The sequence below is a fragment of the Elephantulus edwardii genome, unplaced genomic scaffold (assembly GCF_000299155.1).
Source record: "Elephantulus edwardii isolate Elephantulus edwardi_28Jun2011 unplaced genomic scaffold, EleEdw1.0 scaffold00141, whole genome shotgun sequence".
NCBI classification, from domain to species: domain Eukaryota; kingdom Metazoa; phylum Chordata; class Mammalia; order Macroscelidea; family Macroscelididae; genus Elephantulus; species Elephantulus edwardii.
In genome coordinates, this window is record NW_006399891.1 from 7408284 (window position 1) to 7426231 (window position 17948).

The window sequence follows — 17948 nt, forward strand, 5'->3', positions numbered from 1 at the left end:
GGGTGGAGGGACAGCGCAGGAGGGGAAGACCCTCTATGAGATGGATTGATTCGGTGACTGGGGTAATTGGGATGGGTGTGTCAGAGGCGGTGCGCTTGACGCAGGATAGAGCAGGGTTTAGAGCTGTTGTGCATAGGGTCGCTATGAGTCGGAAACGACTCGATGGCACATAACAACAACAACAACATTGTTAGGAGAGGCTCCTCTTTGGAAAAGGACATCATGCTTGGAAAGGTGGAGGGTCAGTGAAAGAGAGGAAGATCCTCTATAAGATAGATGACATGGTGACTGCAGCAATAGGCCCAAGCATGTCAGAGATGATGAGGACAGCATAGGATAGAGAAGGTTCAGATCTTTATTCACAGGATCGCTAAGAGTTCTACTCTAGAGGGCGCCTAACAATAACAACAACAACAAAATGTGAAAGAATTAACTTCTGGTTATTAAAGCCATTACTTGTGATATTTCTGCTATAACAGCACCAGATAACTAAGAGACTACTTCCCACTTCATTTTTAAGAAAAGTTGTTTAAAAGTTGTTGGGGTAGCAAAATAGTAATCTGAACAAAGTAATATTTCTACCCTACTGTGTCTGAATTCACCCTGGACTATATAGGATGCATGATAATGGCCAAATTATACTGATCAGATAGAACAAAAAAGCAGGTTCTTAATCATAACAAATCATCATCATAGAGTCTAAGGAAAAGTTTACATACAGAAAAAATTGTAGAAGGTTGACAGGCAGGGATTGGAGCAGAGAATAGTAAATAGATAAGTGGAGGGAAAGGGAAGGTGCAGTGAGATTTCAATAGGGCATTGTGAATTATGGCATTTTGCAATTGTAATTAATGTTATAAAATGTATGGGAAACGTAGATGTGGCGAAAGAAACGAGGCTGGAGATAAAATGGTAGAATTTTGTACAATCAATGATTTATTCATTGCAAATACCTTTTAGAAACATAAATGGCAACTATACACATGGATTCAACTGCTGGCCTATACAGGAATCAGACTGATTACATGTATGGAAAGAATTATTGGAGTAGCTCAATATCAGCTGTGAAATCTAGTTCAAGAGCTGATTGTAGAGCAGACCATCCACTACTCATATGCAAGTTCAAGTTCAAGCTGAAGCTAAAGAAATTTCATCCACAAGGACCAAAATTTGGCCTTAAGTATATCCCACTTGAACTTAAAAACCATCTCAGGAACAAGTTTGATGCCGTGAACACTAATGAATGAAGACCAGATGAGCTGTGGGAGGCTATCAGATATATCACCCAGGAAGAATGCAAAAGGTCATTACAAAGACAGAAGAGGAAGAAAAGACCAAGATGGATGTCAGAAGAGACTCTCAGTATTGCACTAGAACATTGAGAAGCCAAAGCAAAAGGAAGAAATCAGGAAGTTAAAGCTGAACGGAAGATTTCAAAGGGCAGCTCGGAAAGACAAAGCAAAGTATTATAATGAAATGTGCAAGGAGTCAGAAAATCAAAAGGGATGAACTTCCTTGCCCTTTCTTAAGCTGAAGGAACTGAAGAACAAATTCAAGACTCGAGTAATAATACTTAAGGATGCTGTGGGCAGAGTACTGAATGCATGTAATACTGATCCATGAAGCATCAAAAGAAGATGAAAGGAGTACACAGAGTCACTATATCAAAAAGAATTGGCTAACACAGAAGAATTTCATGAAACAACATATGGCAATGGTGATGAAAGAGAAAGTTCAGGCTGCGCTGAAGGAACTGGCAAGAAACAAGACCCAGGAATTGAGGGAATATCAGTTGACATATTTCAACAAACAGATCCAGCCCTGGACACACTCATCAGACTGTGCCATGATCAAGAGAACAGCTACCTGGCCAAACTGACTGGAAGAGATTCATATTTATTCTCATTTAAAAAAAAAATGGTGATCTGACAGTGTGGAAATTATCAAACAATATCACACGCAAGCAAAATCCTGCTAAAGATTATCCAAAACCTATTGGAACATCCCATCAGCCGAGAACTACTAAAAGTGCAGACTGGGTTTAGAAGAAGCCGTGGAACTAGGGACATCATAGCTAACATTAGATCAATCATGGCTGAAAGAGGAGAATACCAGAGGAATGTCTGTGTTTTATTGACAATGCAAAGGCATGTAACTGTGTGGATCACAACAAAGTGTGACTAACATTGAGAATAATGGAAAGCCCAGAACACTAGACTGTGCTCATGTGAAACCTATGCTTGGACAAAGAGGCATTCATCAGAACAGAGCAGGGAAACAGCGCATGGGTCAAAATGAGGAAAGAAGTGCATCAAGGATGCATCCAGTATCCATACCTTTACTATCTATATGCAGAACAGATCATTTGGGAATTTGGACTTTATGAGGAGAAAAGTGACATCAGCATTGGAGGAAGACTCATCACAACCTGCATTATGCAGATGATACAACTTTGCTTGCTGAAATTGAGGAGAACCTGAAGCATTTGCTGCCGAAGATCAAGGACTGTAGTCTGAAGTATGGATTGAAGCTCAACATCAAGAAAACAATGATTCTCACCACTGGGCCAATTGACAGCACCATGATAGAAGGAAAAGAAATTGAGACTGTTCACAGGTATAAGTTGCTTGGTTCCACAGTCAACACTTCTGGTGCCAGCAATCAGGAAATCAAAAGATTACTTGCATGAGGTAAATCTGTTGTCAGGGACCTCTCCAGAGTGCTACAGAGCAATAGTGTCAATTTAGAGACTAAGCTGTGCTTGATGCAGGTCATGGTTTTCGCAGTTCTTTGTCATGCATCAGAGAGCTGGACAGTGATGACAGCAGAAGAATCTATGCCTTTGAGTTGTGGTGCTGGAGAAGAGTATTGAACATACTATAAACTGCCAAAAGAATTTGTCCCAGATTTGTCCCAGAGAGGGTGAACTTGGAGGCAAAGATTTTGAAGCTCTTTCTGATTTAATGTGGGCACATTGCCAGAAGGGACCAATCTTCAAAGTACAGCATGCTTGGAAGGGTGGAGGAACAGTGCAGCAGAGTAAGACCCTGGATGGGATGGATTGACACCATAACTAGTAATAGGAGTAGGGGTATGAGAGATGGATGGTGAGGTTGACTCAGGATAGGACAGAGCTCAGCGCTCTTGTGCATAGGGTCACTATGAGTCAGGAGACTCAATGACACATAACAACCACATGTGAGTGAATGAATGAAAACAAAAAACCCCACCATCATAAAGTCTGAAGAGTTACTGGAAGTCGATTCAAGGACTAAAACATCAATGTTAAGACATTTAAAAGTCTCTAGATCCTGCCAAGAACTCAGAACAGGTCTAGTATCTTGTGTTCATAGGACATGGCCCCACATACACAGATGCTGTTTCCTGACCCAGAGTCAACTCAGATCTTGCAAATACCTTAACATACTTCCAAGTTGCTTTTGCTGAGGATGGCCTGTAAGTTCTCCTTCCTACCTCTTGGGCAACCAAATCCCTCTCCTGCTTCCCTCAGCCCATGGCAGGGCAGCATCTCTTGAATGCACCTGGGAAACCTGTAAATCACTTAACTCCTAACTGGCCTTCTCCTTGCTTACTGCGCTTTTTGCATTAGTTTTATCTGCCTTTCTTTTTAGGAAGTTTGCAGAACTTCCTGCCTGGCGATGATTTGCATTCTGTTGTCTGGTGCTCGCCAGTCTGGGTGGCAGTGTGCAGAGGGATTCTTCTTTTCCTTCCCAGTTGGTGAGGGAGACAGAAATTTTAAGATGCCTTTAAAATGAAGATCGATTATGCAGGAATTTGATCCTTGGGTCATTCTTCTTAGACCAGACTGCTGCATTTTGTATGGCACGTTGTAAACTGCCAGGAATGCTTGCTAATTTAGTAGTTAATGATAGTCATAGAGAATGTTTTCTTGCCCCTGGAGAGATTTTAGATGCAGCTGGGGCAGATTTGCCACTATCAATTATGCACAGTTTTAAACAAGAAATGGCCATCGGGAGGCTCTCTTTTATTTCAAGGAGTCCAGAAGACACTGCAGCTGCTCCCTGAGGGCAGGAGGACGGTGTGGGGGGTGTTCCAGAAAGTTGGAGATTCTAGCCTTTATTTCTCAATTGCTTCTCCTGTTAGAGTAAAAACAACAATTTATATATTTTTGGAAGCAGGAGTGGCATCCACTTCCTAAACATCAGACTCTGAAAACTCTATGAACTTTGATAAATGTCGATAGTTGTAGAGGGGCTTCAGGCCTTTTGTTCATAGGGTCACTATGAGTCATGTTTGGCTGCAATCAACAACAACTATACATATTAATTTTTAAAATTCTGGCCAGAGCCTTTTCCTGGCTCCAGGCTGATCCTGTGCCCCAGTTCTGGCCAGCATTATTTATTGTTTTCTCCTTCACATATCTTATGCCTAATCTTTTACAACTGTGACTAGAGAAACTTTGCTTACCATTTGGGTCACCCGTCAGGAGGATTTAGGAACTGATCCCATTTGAATGAGGGGGCACTTTGCTAGGACATAGAAAGGTCCCTAAGATGCCACAGGTGACTTCCTCAATCACACTCACCCTTCATGACCATATGCCAGGCACAGAAGAAACCCCTGAGTGGGGCAGACTCAGCTCCTGTGCTCAGATGACAGCTCACAGGGAGTCCATTTGGATGGCAGAGACTTTGCAGGTGACCTAAGTAAACAACAGCACTCAAATTGGACTTTATTTTGTTACTCCTTTGGGAGGTGTTAGGCTCTCGTTTCAGTGTAGCAGATGCCCAGGGTAGAATACCTCAGAGGAAACTAGCAGATTCCAGAACCATGTTGCCAGAGACCCTCACAGAAGTGATTAGTATCAGTTCAAAGCCACCAACTGCTCGGCAGGAGAAGGATGGGCAGTCTCTTCTCGGGTGGTTTTCTGCCTCTGAAAACCCACTGGAGGGTCAGCTAGGAGTCATCTCCGACTCACCAGCACCCCACCAGTAAAAGAATACAAGTAGAAAGCACTGCACCAGAAGTCAGACAGTGGGCCCCTCCTGAGAGTGAGATGAACAAGGCGCTAGGGGCTGCGTGCTGGTGGTAATGCCCTGTTCTCCCTTACCTGAACTCATTTGCTTTTCCATTTAGTGGCTTTTTCTGACTGGTGGTGAGGGGCAACTCCTGCTTCTATGATGAATGTTTGCCATGTTCCGCAGGGTCAGCTGCTATTACGTAAGGTCCCGGTACCTCTGGTACCAGGCTCCAAACGAGGAAGTGGGGAAGGAAAAAGTTCACCCAAAGCTGCGGCCATTGTTTCTGGCCTTAGTTCTGGTCTCTCGCTCCTTCCTAGGACCTTCTGCTCTGTTTTCTTTGTTCTCACTGACTCTACCTTGGGGTGGTGAGCATGGCTAGTCTCAGCATGGAGATGGGAGTTAGGAGTTTGCTTTCAACTCCTAACCTAAAAGTCCCTTGTGGCACCACATAATAAAGTTCTGGTGATCTGCTCCAAGCAAACCCTGTGTGGCCATTCTACTCGGTAACACCCGGGTCTCCATGAGTCGCGGTCTACTCGATGGCCATGTGTTTTCAGCACACTTCACTTGCACCTCATTAGCCAGTTGCTCCAAAATTCCTTTCATTACTCTCTGCTCAAGTTTCACTTTTTCATTCCAATTAGATTTCTCTACTGACTTGCCCATTCCTCACTGCCACATTTAGTCCTTGTCAGACCTGGATGCCGACTTCAGGTTAGATGAAGGTCTTATCCTGAACAAGTCGATTAAAAAACCCATTCTTTCTCTAACAAATCTCGTAATCATGAGAAAGATCTGTGAGTTCTGCTTGGCTATTGCAATAATTTACTGAACCCAGCAAAGAAGTAGAATGTACCAAGGGAGGGGAGTTGGTGTCAACGCTGGCAAAGTGGTTAGAGGACTGAGGTACAGTAACTGACCTCACAGCAATCGGCCTTGGGCTGTTGATGTTGATGGTGATTCTCCTCCTTGCCAAGAGACACAGGTCAGAAATTGCCTCCAAGTCATTTTCACACTGCCTCATAAATTAAATGAGGACTGTTTCCTCCTCTTTGCTTTTCTGCAAGAGTATGTGTAGCCCTGGGATTATAGTTCATGTAAAATGAGTATTACAATATGGTTTATATTTTTGTACACCCACTGATTTGTATACATGTATGGGTATTCAGAATCTCATTACACTGTAAGTTTATTCTCATAGCATCAGCAAAATGCTTCCTTCTGCCTTTGCCATAATGTCTAGCAACTACATTATAGGATTTTTTTAAAAGTAGGACTTTGCACATTATAGAGGCTTACTGGTTGAAATGAAGAGACAAAAACCACTGGCTGTATAGCCTTTCTTTCAAGATTACCACGTTTAGCCATGGATTTGGAAAGAATGCCAGCCCTGAAATTCTAGTGGGTTTAGCTCTGGAGCAGGGGGTGAGCCTCAAAGTCTGTGAGGAGAAAGGCTTGCTTTGCACCATGCAGTTCCTCATGGAGTATGATGAAAAGGGGGCACCTCTTGTTGAGTATCTGATACCAGTAACTGAGTAACAGTCTGAGAACCTCTAATCTCACTGGGACTCAGTTTCCCCATATTTTACATTAAATAGATTTGGATCAGAGCACTCAACCTTGATTGCATATTACAATTCTTAAAGTCTCCCCTCTGTTGCCACACTTGGACCTATTAAATCAGAATCTTTGGACTTGGGGCCTACGCCTCAGTATTCTTAAGGTTCTCCAAAACTTAGAAAACCAAATTCTGACCCTTGGAGACCCCAACACTTTCAGTTCATAGCACTTCACAATTTGTGCCTTAAGGGTGACTAAGATGCCCTAGATGGTGGCCTAGTGGTAAAAAGCTGTGTTGCGATCTCAAAGGCATTTAGTTCAAATCCCCCAACTGCTCCATGGGAGAAGGATGGGCACTCTCCTCCCATGTGATTTACTGCCTCTGAAAACCTGCTGGAGGGTCAGCTTTGCATTGGTTCTGACTTGATGGACACAACAACAGACAGTTCTATTGTTTAGCCAAGTGTGGATTAGAATTATGGTTCCACACCTTCCTGAGCAGAAGAATCGCCTGTCTGCTGACTAAGCTACAGCCCTTCCCTGGGAGGTTTCACTTCATTAGCACTGGGAAGGTACTTTCTGGATGATTCTTAACCCCAGATCAATTTGGGAAAGAGCAACGCTTCTCCCACTTCAATGTCCAAATCACCATGTGTCATGTGCCATCAAGTCGGAATGGACTCTTAGCTCACCCCTCGTCAGTTTTCAGAGGTTGTAGATCACTCAGGAGGAGATTGCTCATCTTTATTTCTCTGAGCAGCTGATGGATTCTAACCTCCTACCTTTGGGTCGTCAGTGCAACCCTTTATCCACTGGGCCACCAAACCTTCCTGCTAATCACCATGGACTTTATTAAAACTTGGACTCCAATTTTCTCGGCTATGGGGGATGCTGGAGACCTTTTACTGGTCCAGTGACCCCACTTTGAGGACCAATGGATTAGAGACCTTCACCTTCCACCTCCCCATGGGAGGCATCTGTTTGCTGTAAGTGCCTTGTGTAAATTCTCACTCACAATGACCACCTGTGACAGGGGGAGCACCTCCCCATAGGGTTTGCTAGGCTGTAATCTTCGTGGGAGAAGGCCACCAGGTCTCCCCGCACCTCCACCTTGCCCCCAGCTGCTACATGGGTTCAAAACACCAACTTCAGTCAGCAGGTGGGCACTTGCCTGTTGTCCACCAGTGCCTCTCCTTTGAGGCATCTACCAGCCTGAAATCCTACAATCCCAAACAGCTCCTTCCTCTAGTCAACCCAAACACCTGACATGCTGACAAGCACACGCTGCAGAAGGGTCTCCACCCTGCATTACCTGCCCTGTGTTTTCTGCACCATTGCTGCAATCCCTTGCCTGGCTGTGTTGTTGTGAGCAAGGTAGAAATAGGCCGGGACTGGTGGTGTGCATGGAGGGCGGGGATCTCAGCAGAGTGCTGTCGTCACCAGACCTCACATCACAGCGCCCCCGCACCTGGATAACCAGAAGCTTCCATTGTAGAGGAAGGGCTCCCCTGCAGCTAGGCTCTTGCCAGCTGCCTTTCCAAGTGCCAATTTGGTGTCCTCATGCTTCTGAACTTGCCAGGCAGTCACAGCCATTCCTTTGAATGACCAAAAGTGGTCTTGTTGATTTATGAGGCAACATCAATTATCAGAGATTTTTTCTCTACAGGAGTCACCAACCAGAGAAGCCTGTCAACTGCCAACCCCAGTAATGGCCTTGTTCTGGTGTTGCTGTTGGGCCTCCCAAATAACAGGGGTGTGAGGTGGGGCGGGGCAGCCAGCATGTTCAGAGTGCTAGGGATAAAAGCACACTGGAACACTTACTCTCCCCATGTTTAGACATTCCCCATCTCCCTTGTTTTCTTTGGTGGTGGTTATTTTCCAGCACATTGCAAACAGAAGTCATTATCAAGAACATGTGCAGGGAAATGAAGTGCTTTCGTGGTTCCCAGGCTCCACTCCCCCAGGGGCTGCCGGGAAACCATCACACTTTGAGGGGCTGCTGGAGCTCTTGTCAGGGCCCGTGAAGGACTTCCTGCAGATCTGGAGGAAGCAAACTTCATGAACAGGGGCAGCAGAATGAGAGAGGAAGAAGGAAGTGTGAGAAATTGGCCTTAAAAAAAAGTTTGGCTCAAGGGTTAATGGCTTTTGAAACTCACATATTTTCTAGAAGCAAATGACATTAGAGACACTTGGTATCCTAAGTATCCTTTGGTTACTAGTCAGTTCAAACTGGCTTAAATGAAAGAAAGAATTTATGTATTTCTATCAGGTATAATTTTTATATAATTTTTTTATTTTAATTGTGATTTAAACAAAAGTTTACAGAAAAGTTAGATTTTCATTCATTAATTGTTACACATTTTCACCCCTCTCCTTCCCTCCTTTCCTCCTCCCTCAGTTCACTTTTTTTTGTTTTTATAAAGGTTCATTAATTATTACAAAATTACTTCCCTTCTCCCTCTCTCCCTAGTCCTCTTTGCAATTTACCTCTTATTCTGGGCTACTGTTGTTCATATAATGCCTAATCACATGTTCCTTTTAAACAGTTCTTTCCTTCATCTGTTCCAGTGCAGTGTTAACTATCCACTCTTACCCTATTCTATCTTCCAAACCCTCATGTCAGACCTGTGATGCTATGCAGTATTTGCCCTTCAGCGACTGAGATACTTCACTCAGCTTAATGTTCTGCAGGGTCACCCATGTTGTATGTTTTATGAGTTCTTTGTTTTTCTGTACTGTGTAATATTCCATTGTATGAATATACCCTAATTTTTCCTCTCCATTAATTTACTGATGGGTACTTGAGTTGCTTCCATCTTTTTGCTATTGTAATTAATGCAGCAGTAAACATGGTTTGCATGTATCTGTTTTGGTGGCAGTTCTGGTTTCTTTAGAGTGTATTCCCAATAGTGGGATTGCTGGGTCAAATGGTATTTCTATTTCTAACTTTTTGAGAAAGCACCAAATTGCCTTCCATAGTGGTTGCACCATTTTACGCTCCCACTAGCAGTGAATAAGGGTTCCAATCTCTTTACAACCTTGCCAGTATTTGTTATTTGCTGCTCTGTTGCACTTTGCTGTTGTTGCTGGAGAAAGTGCATCCAGAAATGCTTCTTGGAAACAAGTATGACAAAGTTTCCTCTCTTATACTTTGGACATGTTTCTAGGGGAGACTATTTTTTAGAAAAGGATATATGTTTGGAAAGGTGGCGGGAGGTTCAGGGAAAGAGTGGAAGAGCCTCAATGAGATGGACTGACACAGACTGCAGCACTGGGCTCAACAGTGTCAGAGATGATGATGGCACAGGATAGGACAGGGTTCTGATCTGTTGTTTATAGGATTGGCATGAGTTGTTCTTGACTCAGCATTACCTAACAACAATAACAATGATGAATTTCTGTCAGGGAGTTCTGATGGCCTAGTGTAAAGAGCTTTGCTCCAAACCCATGGTTCAAGTCTACCAGTTGCTCTATGATCAACACTCCTGGCACCAGCAGTCAGAAAATCAAAAGAGACATTGCACTGGGAAAATCTACTGTCAGAGACCTCTCTACAGTGTTAAAGAGCAATCATGTGCGCTTGATCCAGGCCACAGTCTTACTGGTTATGCATCAAAGAGCTAGACAATGACTAAGGATGACAGAATAAGCAATGCCTTTGAGTTTTGGTGCTGGAGAAAAGGTATTGAACACACCATGGACTACCAAGATAACAAACAGGTCTGTCCTGGACAGGATGAAACCAAGGTGCTCCTTGAAGGCAAGGATTTTGAAGCTCCATCTCACATCCTTTGGGCATGTTGCAAGGAGGAACCAGTCCTTGGAGAAGGACATCATGCTTGGAAGGGTGGAGGGAGGGCACGGAGACAAAGACCCTGGATGAGATGGGTTAACAAACACGGTCACTGGGGTAAAGGTATAGATGTGTTGGAGACAGTGGGACAGGCTCAGGATAGGACAGAGTTCAGAGCTATTGTGCATATGGTCACTATGAGTCACAGACAACCCGGCGGCACATAAAAGCAATGATTCATAACCATGTTTTTCGGTTTAGATATAGCTTTTATTATATAGACATAATTTATTTCATTAATGTACGTTGTATTTCAAGCGCGTACAGCTGTATAATGCTGAAGGAGGGGGGCTAGGCAAGGGACTGAGAGCTCTAGCCTTGAGCTTTAAAGTGTGGCCTCTCAACGTTTGTTTTGGGGTACACCAGGGATTGGGGAAGAAAACACACTAGGCAAAGAGCTTGCCTCAGGATCAGGACTGAAATACATTGTTGTTGTTAAGTGCTGTTGAGTCAGAGGCGACTCATAGCGACCCTATGAATGAAAGTCCTGGACACCTGTATAACTTTCGTCCTTTCTCTAGGTTCATAGGCTTTCCAGAAGCAAACTATTATGGAAGTGGATGCCACTCCTGCTTTTAAGCTTGTTTTAATTGGAGAGCTCCACCAAGCACTGTCCACCATAGGTGACCATTCTCACGTTTGACACATCAATGTCACAGTGTTCAGCTTCACAGCCACCACGAGTTACCTCTGGACAGAAGGTGGACATACCGGGGTTACACGACCTAGAAAAATGTCTCACCAAAAACAGTTAAAGGCAGGCCTGAGGGTCGTGGAGTAGCAGTCTGATCTCCAGATAATGTGGAGTCTGGGACGATGCCTTCTCCCCAGAGCATGCCGAAAGATGCACAGATGATGGCACAAATCCTCAAGGTTGTAGACATTACAGAGTATGAGCCAAGAGTTAGAAATCAGATGTTGGAGTTTGTCTTCCAATACATAACTGCAATTCTGTTGTTGTTCTGCAATTCTAGATGATGTAAAAGTTTATTCAGGCCATGCTAAGAAAGAAACTGTTGATCCAGATGATGTGCAATTGGCACATCCTGTGTCATGCAGACCAACCTTTCACTTCTCCTCCCCAAAGAGATTTTTTATTAGATATTGCACAGCAAAGAAATCAAACTCCTTTGCCTTTGATCAAGCCATATTCTGGTCCTAGACTGCCATCTGATAGGTACTTCTTAATTGCTCCATATTATAGACTAAAGTCCATACAGAAAAAGACATCTGGTGCTGCAGGAAGAATAACAGTTTAAGGCCAAGTGTTGGTTACATTACTAGCAGACCTGGTATACCACAGGTATACACTAGGTATACCAGCCCCACAAACCATGTCTGTTTCCACTAAAGTAGGGATTCCAGTGTCCCTCACAGGGTAGCAATTTACAGTCCAGATACCCAGCTGTAAAAGTATCAGTCTCCAGCTATAAAAGTATCAATTCCAGCAACATCAGCAGTTCAGAATATCCTGATTAATCCATCATTAATTTGGTCCAAAACTATTCTTATTACCACTAATATGGGATCATCACAAAATACTGCCAGTTAACCATCTATTGAAAGGAAATGTGAAGATGACAATGATGATGATGGTGATGACTATGATAATTTATAATCAAGTCTTGATACATGTAACATACATGCTTCATCTTAAATCTGTTGTACAGAAATTAAACATGCATGCTGGATATTTTCAAGTTGTGTCTTAGAAAACTCTATTAGCACTTAATGAATGAATACAATTCTCCTTTTCAATTGAGATGTTGGATTTTTAAAAAAATAATATTAGTTGTGGTTATCAGCCTTTAAATGAGAAAAATAAAGATGTCATTCATCAAAAAATATGTGCATTGTATTTCATGTATTCCTTCATTCGGATTGTATTTCTTATAATCATTTACCTAAATTGTGTCTTATAAATTTAATCACATCTATGCCACTGTTTCCCCATCTTTTCAGATCCCCATTGGATCTTTCTTAATTCTTTCACCCCCTCTCTCCACCCACCAAACTCTGTGACCTTGTGATTTCCACCCTTCCCCAAACCCCTCCCCTTCCTTCTTTGGACATTTATACACATTGTACTAGTATCCTGCTATTTTTACAATAATAGTTTTATGTACTATTTGTATTTTTGAGGCTGTGTTAGTTCACTCAGCATAATGCTCTCTAATGTCTTCAATGTTATATAGTATTTTTTTAAATCATTGCTCCTGAGAGTTGCATAGTAGTCCATCGTGGAATATCTCATAAATTGTCAATCCATTCATTTGTTGATGGACGTTTGGGCTCTTTCCATGTTCTTGCCATTGTGAACAACATTGCTGTGAGCTTTGGTGTACAAATCTCTGTTCATATCTCAGTTCTGTTTTCCTTGAGGTATATTCCTAGCAGTGGATGAGCTGGGTTATACGTAATTCTTATGTTCAGCTTTTTGGAGAAATGCCAAACTGCCTTCCAGAGTGACTATAACCATTTTTAAGAAGTGGCTGTCCTTAGAGTATCCAGAGAACTATGGACACACTCATCCCAGAAAATTACATATTCTCTCATGTAGGCAATAGTTCATGTCTAATTCATAGGGGGTCAAAGAACTAACCTGAAGCATTCCTCATTCAGTTCTCCTTGGCCAGAAAGTTCCAATCACCAGGAGAACACTAGGCTCCCCCTAAGTACCCCAATATCTACTGATTCAGCATTTTGAGCAAGAAGCATAGACACCTATTAGGGAACTCTGATCCAGTCCTTAAAGATAAACACATATGTCTAATATCCCTGCCAACCCTCGTATCATAGGCTTCTCTTCAGTTGTACCAGTTAATTGAGGTTTTGCCTGTGCAGGGAAAGCCAAGCAGTGGAATTTTAATAAAATAAAGAGACACCCTCCTTATTCACTACTTCACAAGTGATCCTGAGCACTGGGTGGAAGTCAGGACGCTGGTCTGGAGTCTGTAATTGCTCTGACTTTAGAAGGTGGCTTCTGGGCCTGAGAGACCAGCTGTCATCAGGTCACTGAGCTTTACTTCGTGGCAGCCTGCTCTGCTGACCTGGAGAATCCCAAGAGCCAATCGCTGACAGTGAGAGGGTTCTTCTGTTTACTAACTACGAGGAGGCAGCGAAGACTTCCTGAGAGTGTTGCCGTCCTGTGAGGGAAGGTAGAAAACTTAGTTTACATGTGTTTTTCTTCAATTTTTTTCAAGGGATGTTTCTGATCTGACTTTACGTAAATTACTTGAAAGCAAAATGAAGACACGTCCTTGGGTGCCCAGGGAGTGTTAGTTGTCACTGATGTCACTGATGTTACCCCCAAAAGAAGCTGCAAACATCAATCAATGATGATGACTTTTGTAAATAAAATGTTTAAGTTCCATACAATGAATTGGTAAGCACTGGTGCTTACCACAAAGCCTGGCACACAACAGGCATTCAATTAAATGTGTTATTGAATTAATTAAAGGATGGATGAATAAACAGTAAATGAGTGAGAGACTCTTCTAGAAGTTGTTTTTTTGTGGGAAAGGAATGCTTTAATACTAAAAGACAGAAGCATCAATTAAGTCTGTAGGCATGGGATAACTGGTTATTTGGCCACCCCAACACATCCCAACCTCTCCTAACAAGACAAATGTCTGTCCCATTCGTCCGTGCTTTATCCTGAAAGCAGGGCTTTTCAACCACAGCATCATTGGCATTTTGGGCTGAGTAATTCTTTGATGAGAGGCTGTGCTGTGTAGCACAGAATGTTCAGCAGCATCCTAGGCCCTTCCCCACTAAATGCCAGCAGCACTCTCCCTTATCAATACCTCCAGATGTTGTTGAATGTCTCTGAGATAAAATCCATCTCAATTGTTAAGGTGAAAGATCTCCATTGCAAAACAATAGAGAGGCTTACACTCCTTGAACTAGAAGTTTAGGTGCTGTATTCCAGTCTCAATTTCTGAGTTTTCAGGAGAAGTGAGTGCTTGGTGTCTGAGATGGGACTGTTGACTTTGAATGTCTTTCTCCCTTGGGACCGGGGCCCCTCTGTAACAGGGAAAGTGAGGAAGCAGTGAATAACCAGTGCCGTCTCTCCAAAGTGGGCTCACAGCAGTCAAGAGTCTGGACTCCCAGAATGAGTATCCAATAATGTAATGATAAAATAATAATAGCCGCTTTGTTTGGACATCAAGTATGACCAAGTCCAAATGAGGACTGTCACAGGCTTTATCTCATTACATCTTCAGCACCATCAAACTACGTCCACATTTTACAGTGGAAGAAACTGAGGCTGAGAGGAGCTAAATCACACATTTGGCAAGGTCATGATGAAGAGCGATTCAAAGCCAAGTCTGTGTGACTCAAGAGAGCACAGTGTCCTGCTCAGCTGGACTGCTCGTGTCCCCTCAGGGAGGTCCGCGTCTGGAGTTATACGCCTGGGGGGCTGCCATGGAATCAGGGGAGTGGAGAAACCATCTCAGAGATGGATTATGAGACCATGGTGGCAATCTCTGAGAGCTGGGAACTTCCTAGGGAATAAATTCTGATAACTCCAGCCACCACATGCATCATTTCCACAGGGAAATGATGCTGGTCTCTGGGTGATGAGAGTCCAGCTTGCTGTCCTCTGACCACAGCATTTGTTCTTTCCTTATCCACAGGGTATTTTTCCTGAATGTACCATTAGATTCTGTCATTGAGCGACTAACCCTGAGAAGAACCGATCCTGTCACAGGAGAAAGGTTTGTGTTGGGTTCTTACGATTGGCCGTCTGAGGGCGGCTAGAGATCCAGTTCAACCAAGGAGCCCCGTCTCTCTGGCTGGTTGCCTAGTGCCATGGCAGGACTTCTCCAGAGCTAATACTGGTTACTGTTTGGAGACTCTGGAAAGGAGGTTTATCAGCTGGCTCCTCTGTACAGTCTGTTGACCCTCTTTGCCTGGAAGAGAAACCAGGAAATGAATGTTCAAAGCTCTACCATAATAAGTGGGAGAAATGTTCACCTGTACTCTCCTGGGTCAACAGTATTGACTGTGTAAGTGAGTGGACTCATTGGGTAGGAGCCATCTGTCTGCTGCACCGGACCTTTCCTCTCACTGTGGGGCATCCCATTGGCTGCCTAAACAAGCACATCTTCAAAGGGACCAGCTCACCTTCGAACTTCTTCCTAGTTGCAGGAGGTAAATCTTGAATTTTATTCTGCAGTCTGACCGAGTATCATCAGTACAAGGGCCTCTGGTTGGTTGTTAAAGAAACTCTGATGGCATACTCCATTGACTGGAGCGCTGACGTGCGCTGCTAGGCCAGATGCTGTGCGTCTTGTCTCACATGGTCTGGATCCACTGCCGCTCCAAGGGAAACAGACAGGCGGTCCCATCCCATTATGACTTCCAGCCTAGAAAACCTGCTGGAGGCTTGCTGTGAGGTGGAACCAACTCAGTGGCTGTGAGTTTTATAAATAACTGCTATGTGGTAGACTCCGCCATCCCTCCTGGTGACCAGGCCACTATTTCTGGGACTCAGACATGAGGGAGGAATGACACTACCAGGAGTCTTATGAAGCACAGATCCAACCTGTATCTAGGTCCATATCCTTCACGTTGTGCTGTCCAGGGCCTCTGCCCACAGTGACTGCCCATGTACTTATGTCATCTGTCATTGTTGTTGTGGATTATACTGTGTTCTCTTCCTGCATTTGACCATGAGACTGTCAATGTCGATTTTGCTTACCGTGCCTTGTCAACAATAGATAAACTACCAGACATGTATTTTTGTTGCTGTTACATACTGGTGAGTCAGAAAGGACTCATAGCTGACCCTCCTGCAGGTTTCCAGAGGCTGTCAACGGCACAAGAGGAGAAAGCCCATCTTTCTCCCATGGAGCAGCTGGTGGATTCGAACTGCTTGCCTATGGGTTGGCCCCAAAACCCCTTATCACTAAGCCACTAGAGCCTGTCAGACATAATAGTAGATGTTTAATAAATGTTGTTTGGAAGGAAGAGAGAAAGGAAGATAAGGAAAGAAAGAAGGAACTTGGCACTTACTACATTCTTCCCTCTTCCTGTCACTGGTCACACCTCTGTCCTCTGGGCATAGACCATGTCTTCTGTCTCTCTGTGGCCTCAGGGCCCAACCCAAGCTTGCAGCCAGCAGGTGCACAGTAAATGCTTGTTTTTTTATGGTGATGACCAAGGTACCCTAAGTAGGCCAGCAGCAGAGCTCAGGGTCCCACCCTTCCCTGCCCTCTCCCCAGCCTGGTCCATGGCTCATCCGTTTCCCCTCCTCTCTTGTAGGTATCACCTCATGTACAAGCCACCCCCAACCATAGAGATCCAGGCTCGGCTCCTGCAGAACCCAAAGGATGCTGAAGAGCTGGTCAAACTCAAAATGGATCTTTTCTACCGGAACTCTGCTGAGCTGGAGGACCACTATACACATGCCATCACCATCAATGGGGACCAGGACCCCTACACTGTCTTTGAATACATAGAGAGTGGGATCATTAATCCCCTGCCCACGAAAGTCTGCTGATGCAAACAGAGCAGTGAGCATCCCCAGAGAAGCAGTCGCCCTCTCACCCCCGCCCCACGGTACCAGAGGTGACCCCCAGGGCACCAGTGTCCTTCTCCAATTATTTTCCCCCTTGTCTTTGTAACAGTCCTCATTAGGTGAATACTTAATGTCCTCTTTTGTCAGTGAAGAAAAAATATTACACAACACACACACACAACCTTCTGGAAAGATCTACTAAGCCAATAAAGAGTGCTGGATGCTGTCTTGTGTCCTGAAGGTGATGTTCCTGGAAAACTTTGGGGTCTGGGAACACAGGACGGGGGACACAGTGAAGCAGTAGGCAGCAGGCCGGATCTCTGGGGTCACATCTGGGTGAGCACTGGCTCCAGCAGCAATACGCTGTGTGTCACAGCCTTGAAGCCTCTTATCTCACTCCCAAGTGGGGCAATAATAGCACCGGCTTACAGCATTGCTGTGGGGTTAGCTGAGGTACTGCAGATAAAGCGCTTTAGCCATTATGCTGAGTGAAATATCCCAGTCACAAAAGGACAAATATTACATGATGCCACTGTTGTAGAATGGGACTGTCCTTGGGGTTGGGGAGAGACTGAGTAAGATGGGTTCAATAATGTATACTGCACTGAAACAGAGGAGGGAGAGAACCGTCTAAAAGAGAGATGTAACTGGGTATTTCTGTCATCACAGGAGACTAGAGCGAGGGCTGCATGGTGGAGGGGACCTGGGGGAGTGTTTGTAAAACAATGAAAGAATCTTTTCTTTTACTTTTCCATAATTTTTGGACTCATGTACTTATAACTTGTTAGTCAAATTTGTGTCTTCTAGGTTGCAACACCCTCATGATACATCTTGAAGGATATGTACATGTACAGCCAAACACAATAAGAGTGCATCTGAATTCCAAAATCAATCTCCATAATAGTCTATGTGTTTCCTACTGCCAAAGGGGCCCTTTAGAGTAGTGAGAGAAGATCTTCACCCTGAAACCCACAGCGTCCCTTTTCAGCAGGAAGTAGCTAAGAGA

The 17948-nt window shown here is 44.0% G+C and overlaps 1 protein-coding gene and 1 pseudogene across 1 annotated transcript in view; both read left to right on the top strand.

The window, feature by feature from the left end:
- The window catches only part of AK8 (adenylate kinase 8), a 254354-nt gene extending 237430 nt beyond the window's left edge, over nt 1–16924 (top strand). Inside the window, exons 12-13 of the mRNA XM_006894435.1 lie at nt 15057–15137; nt 16687–16924. Of these exons, the coding sequence (XP_006894497.1) occupies nt 15057–15137; nt 16687–16924 (319 nt within the window). The remainder of the gene's footprint in view (nt 1–15056; nt 15138–16686) is intronic.
- LOC102850064 lies at nt 5788–12034 on the top strand (annotated as a pseudogene).
- Nucleotides 16925–17948: the final 1024 nt, after the last annotated feature.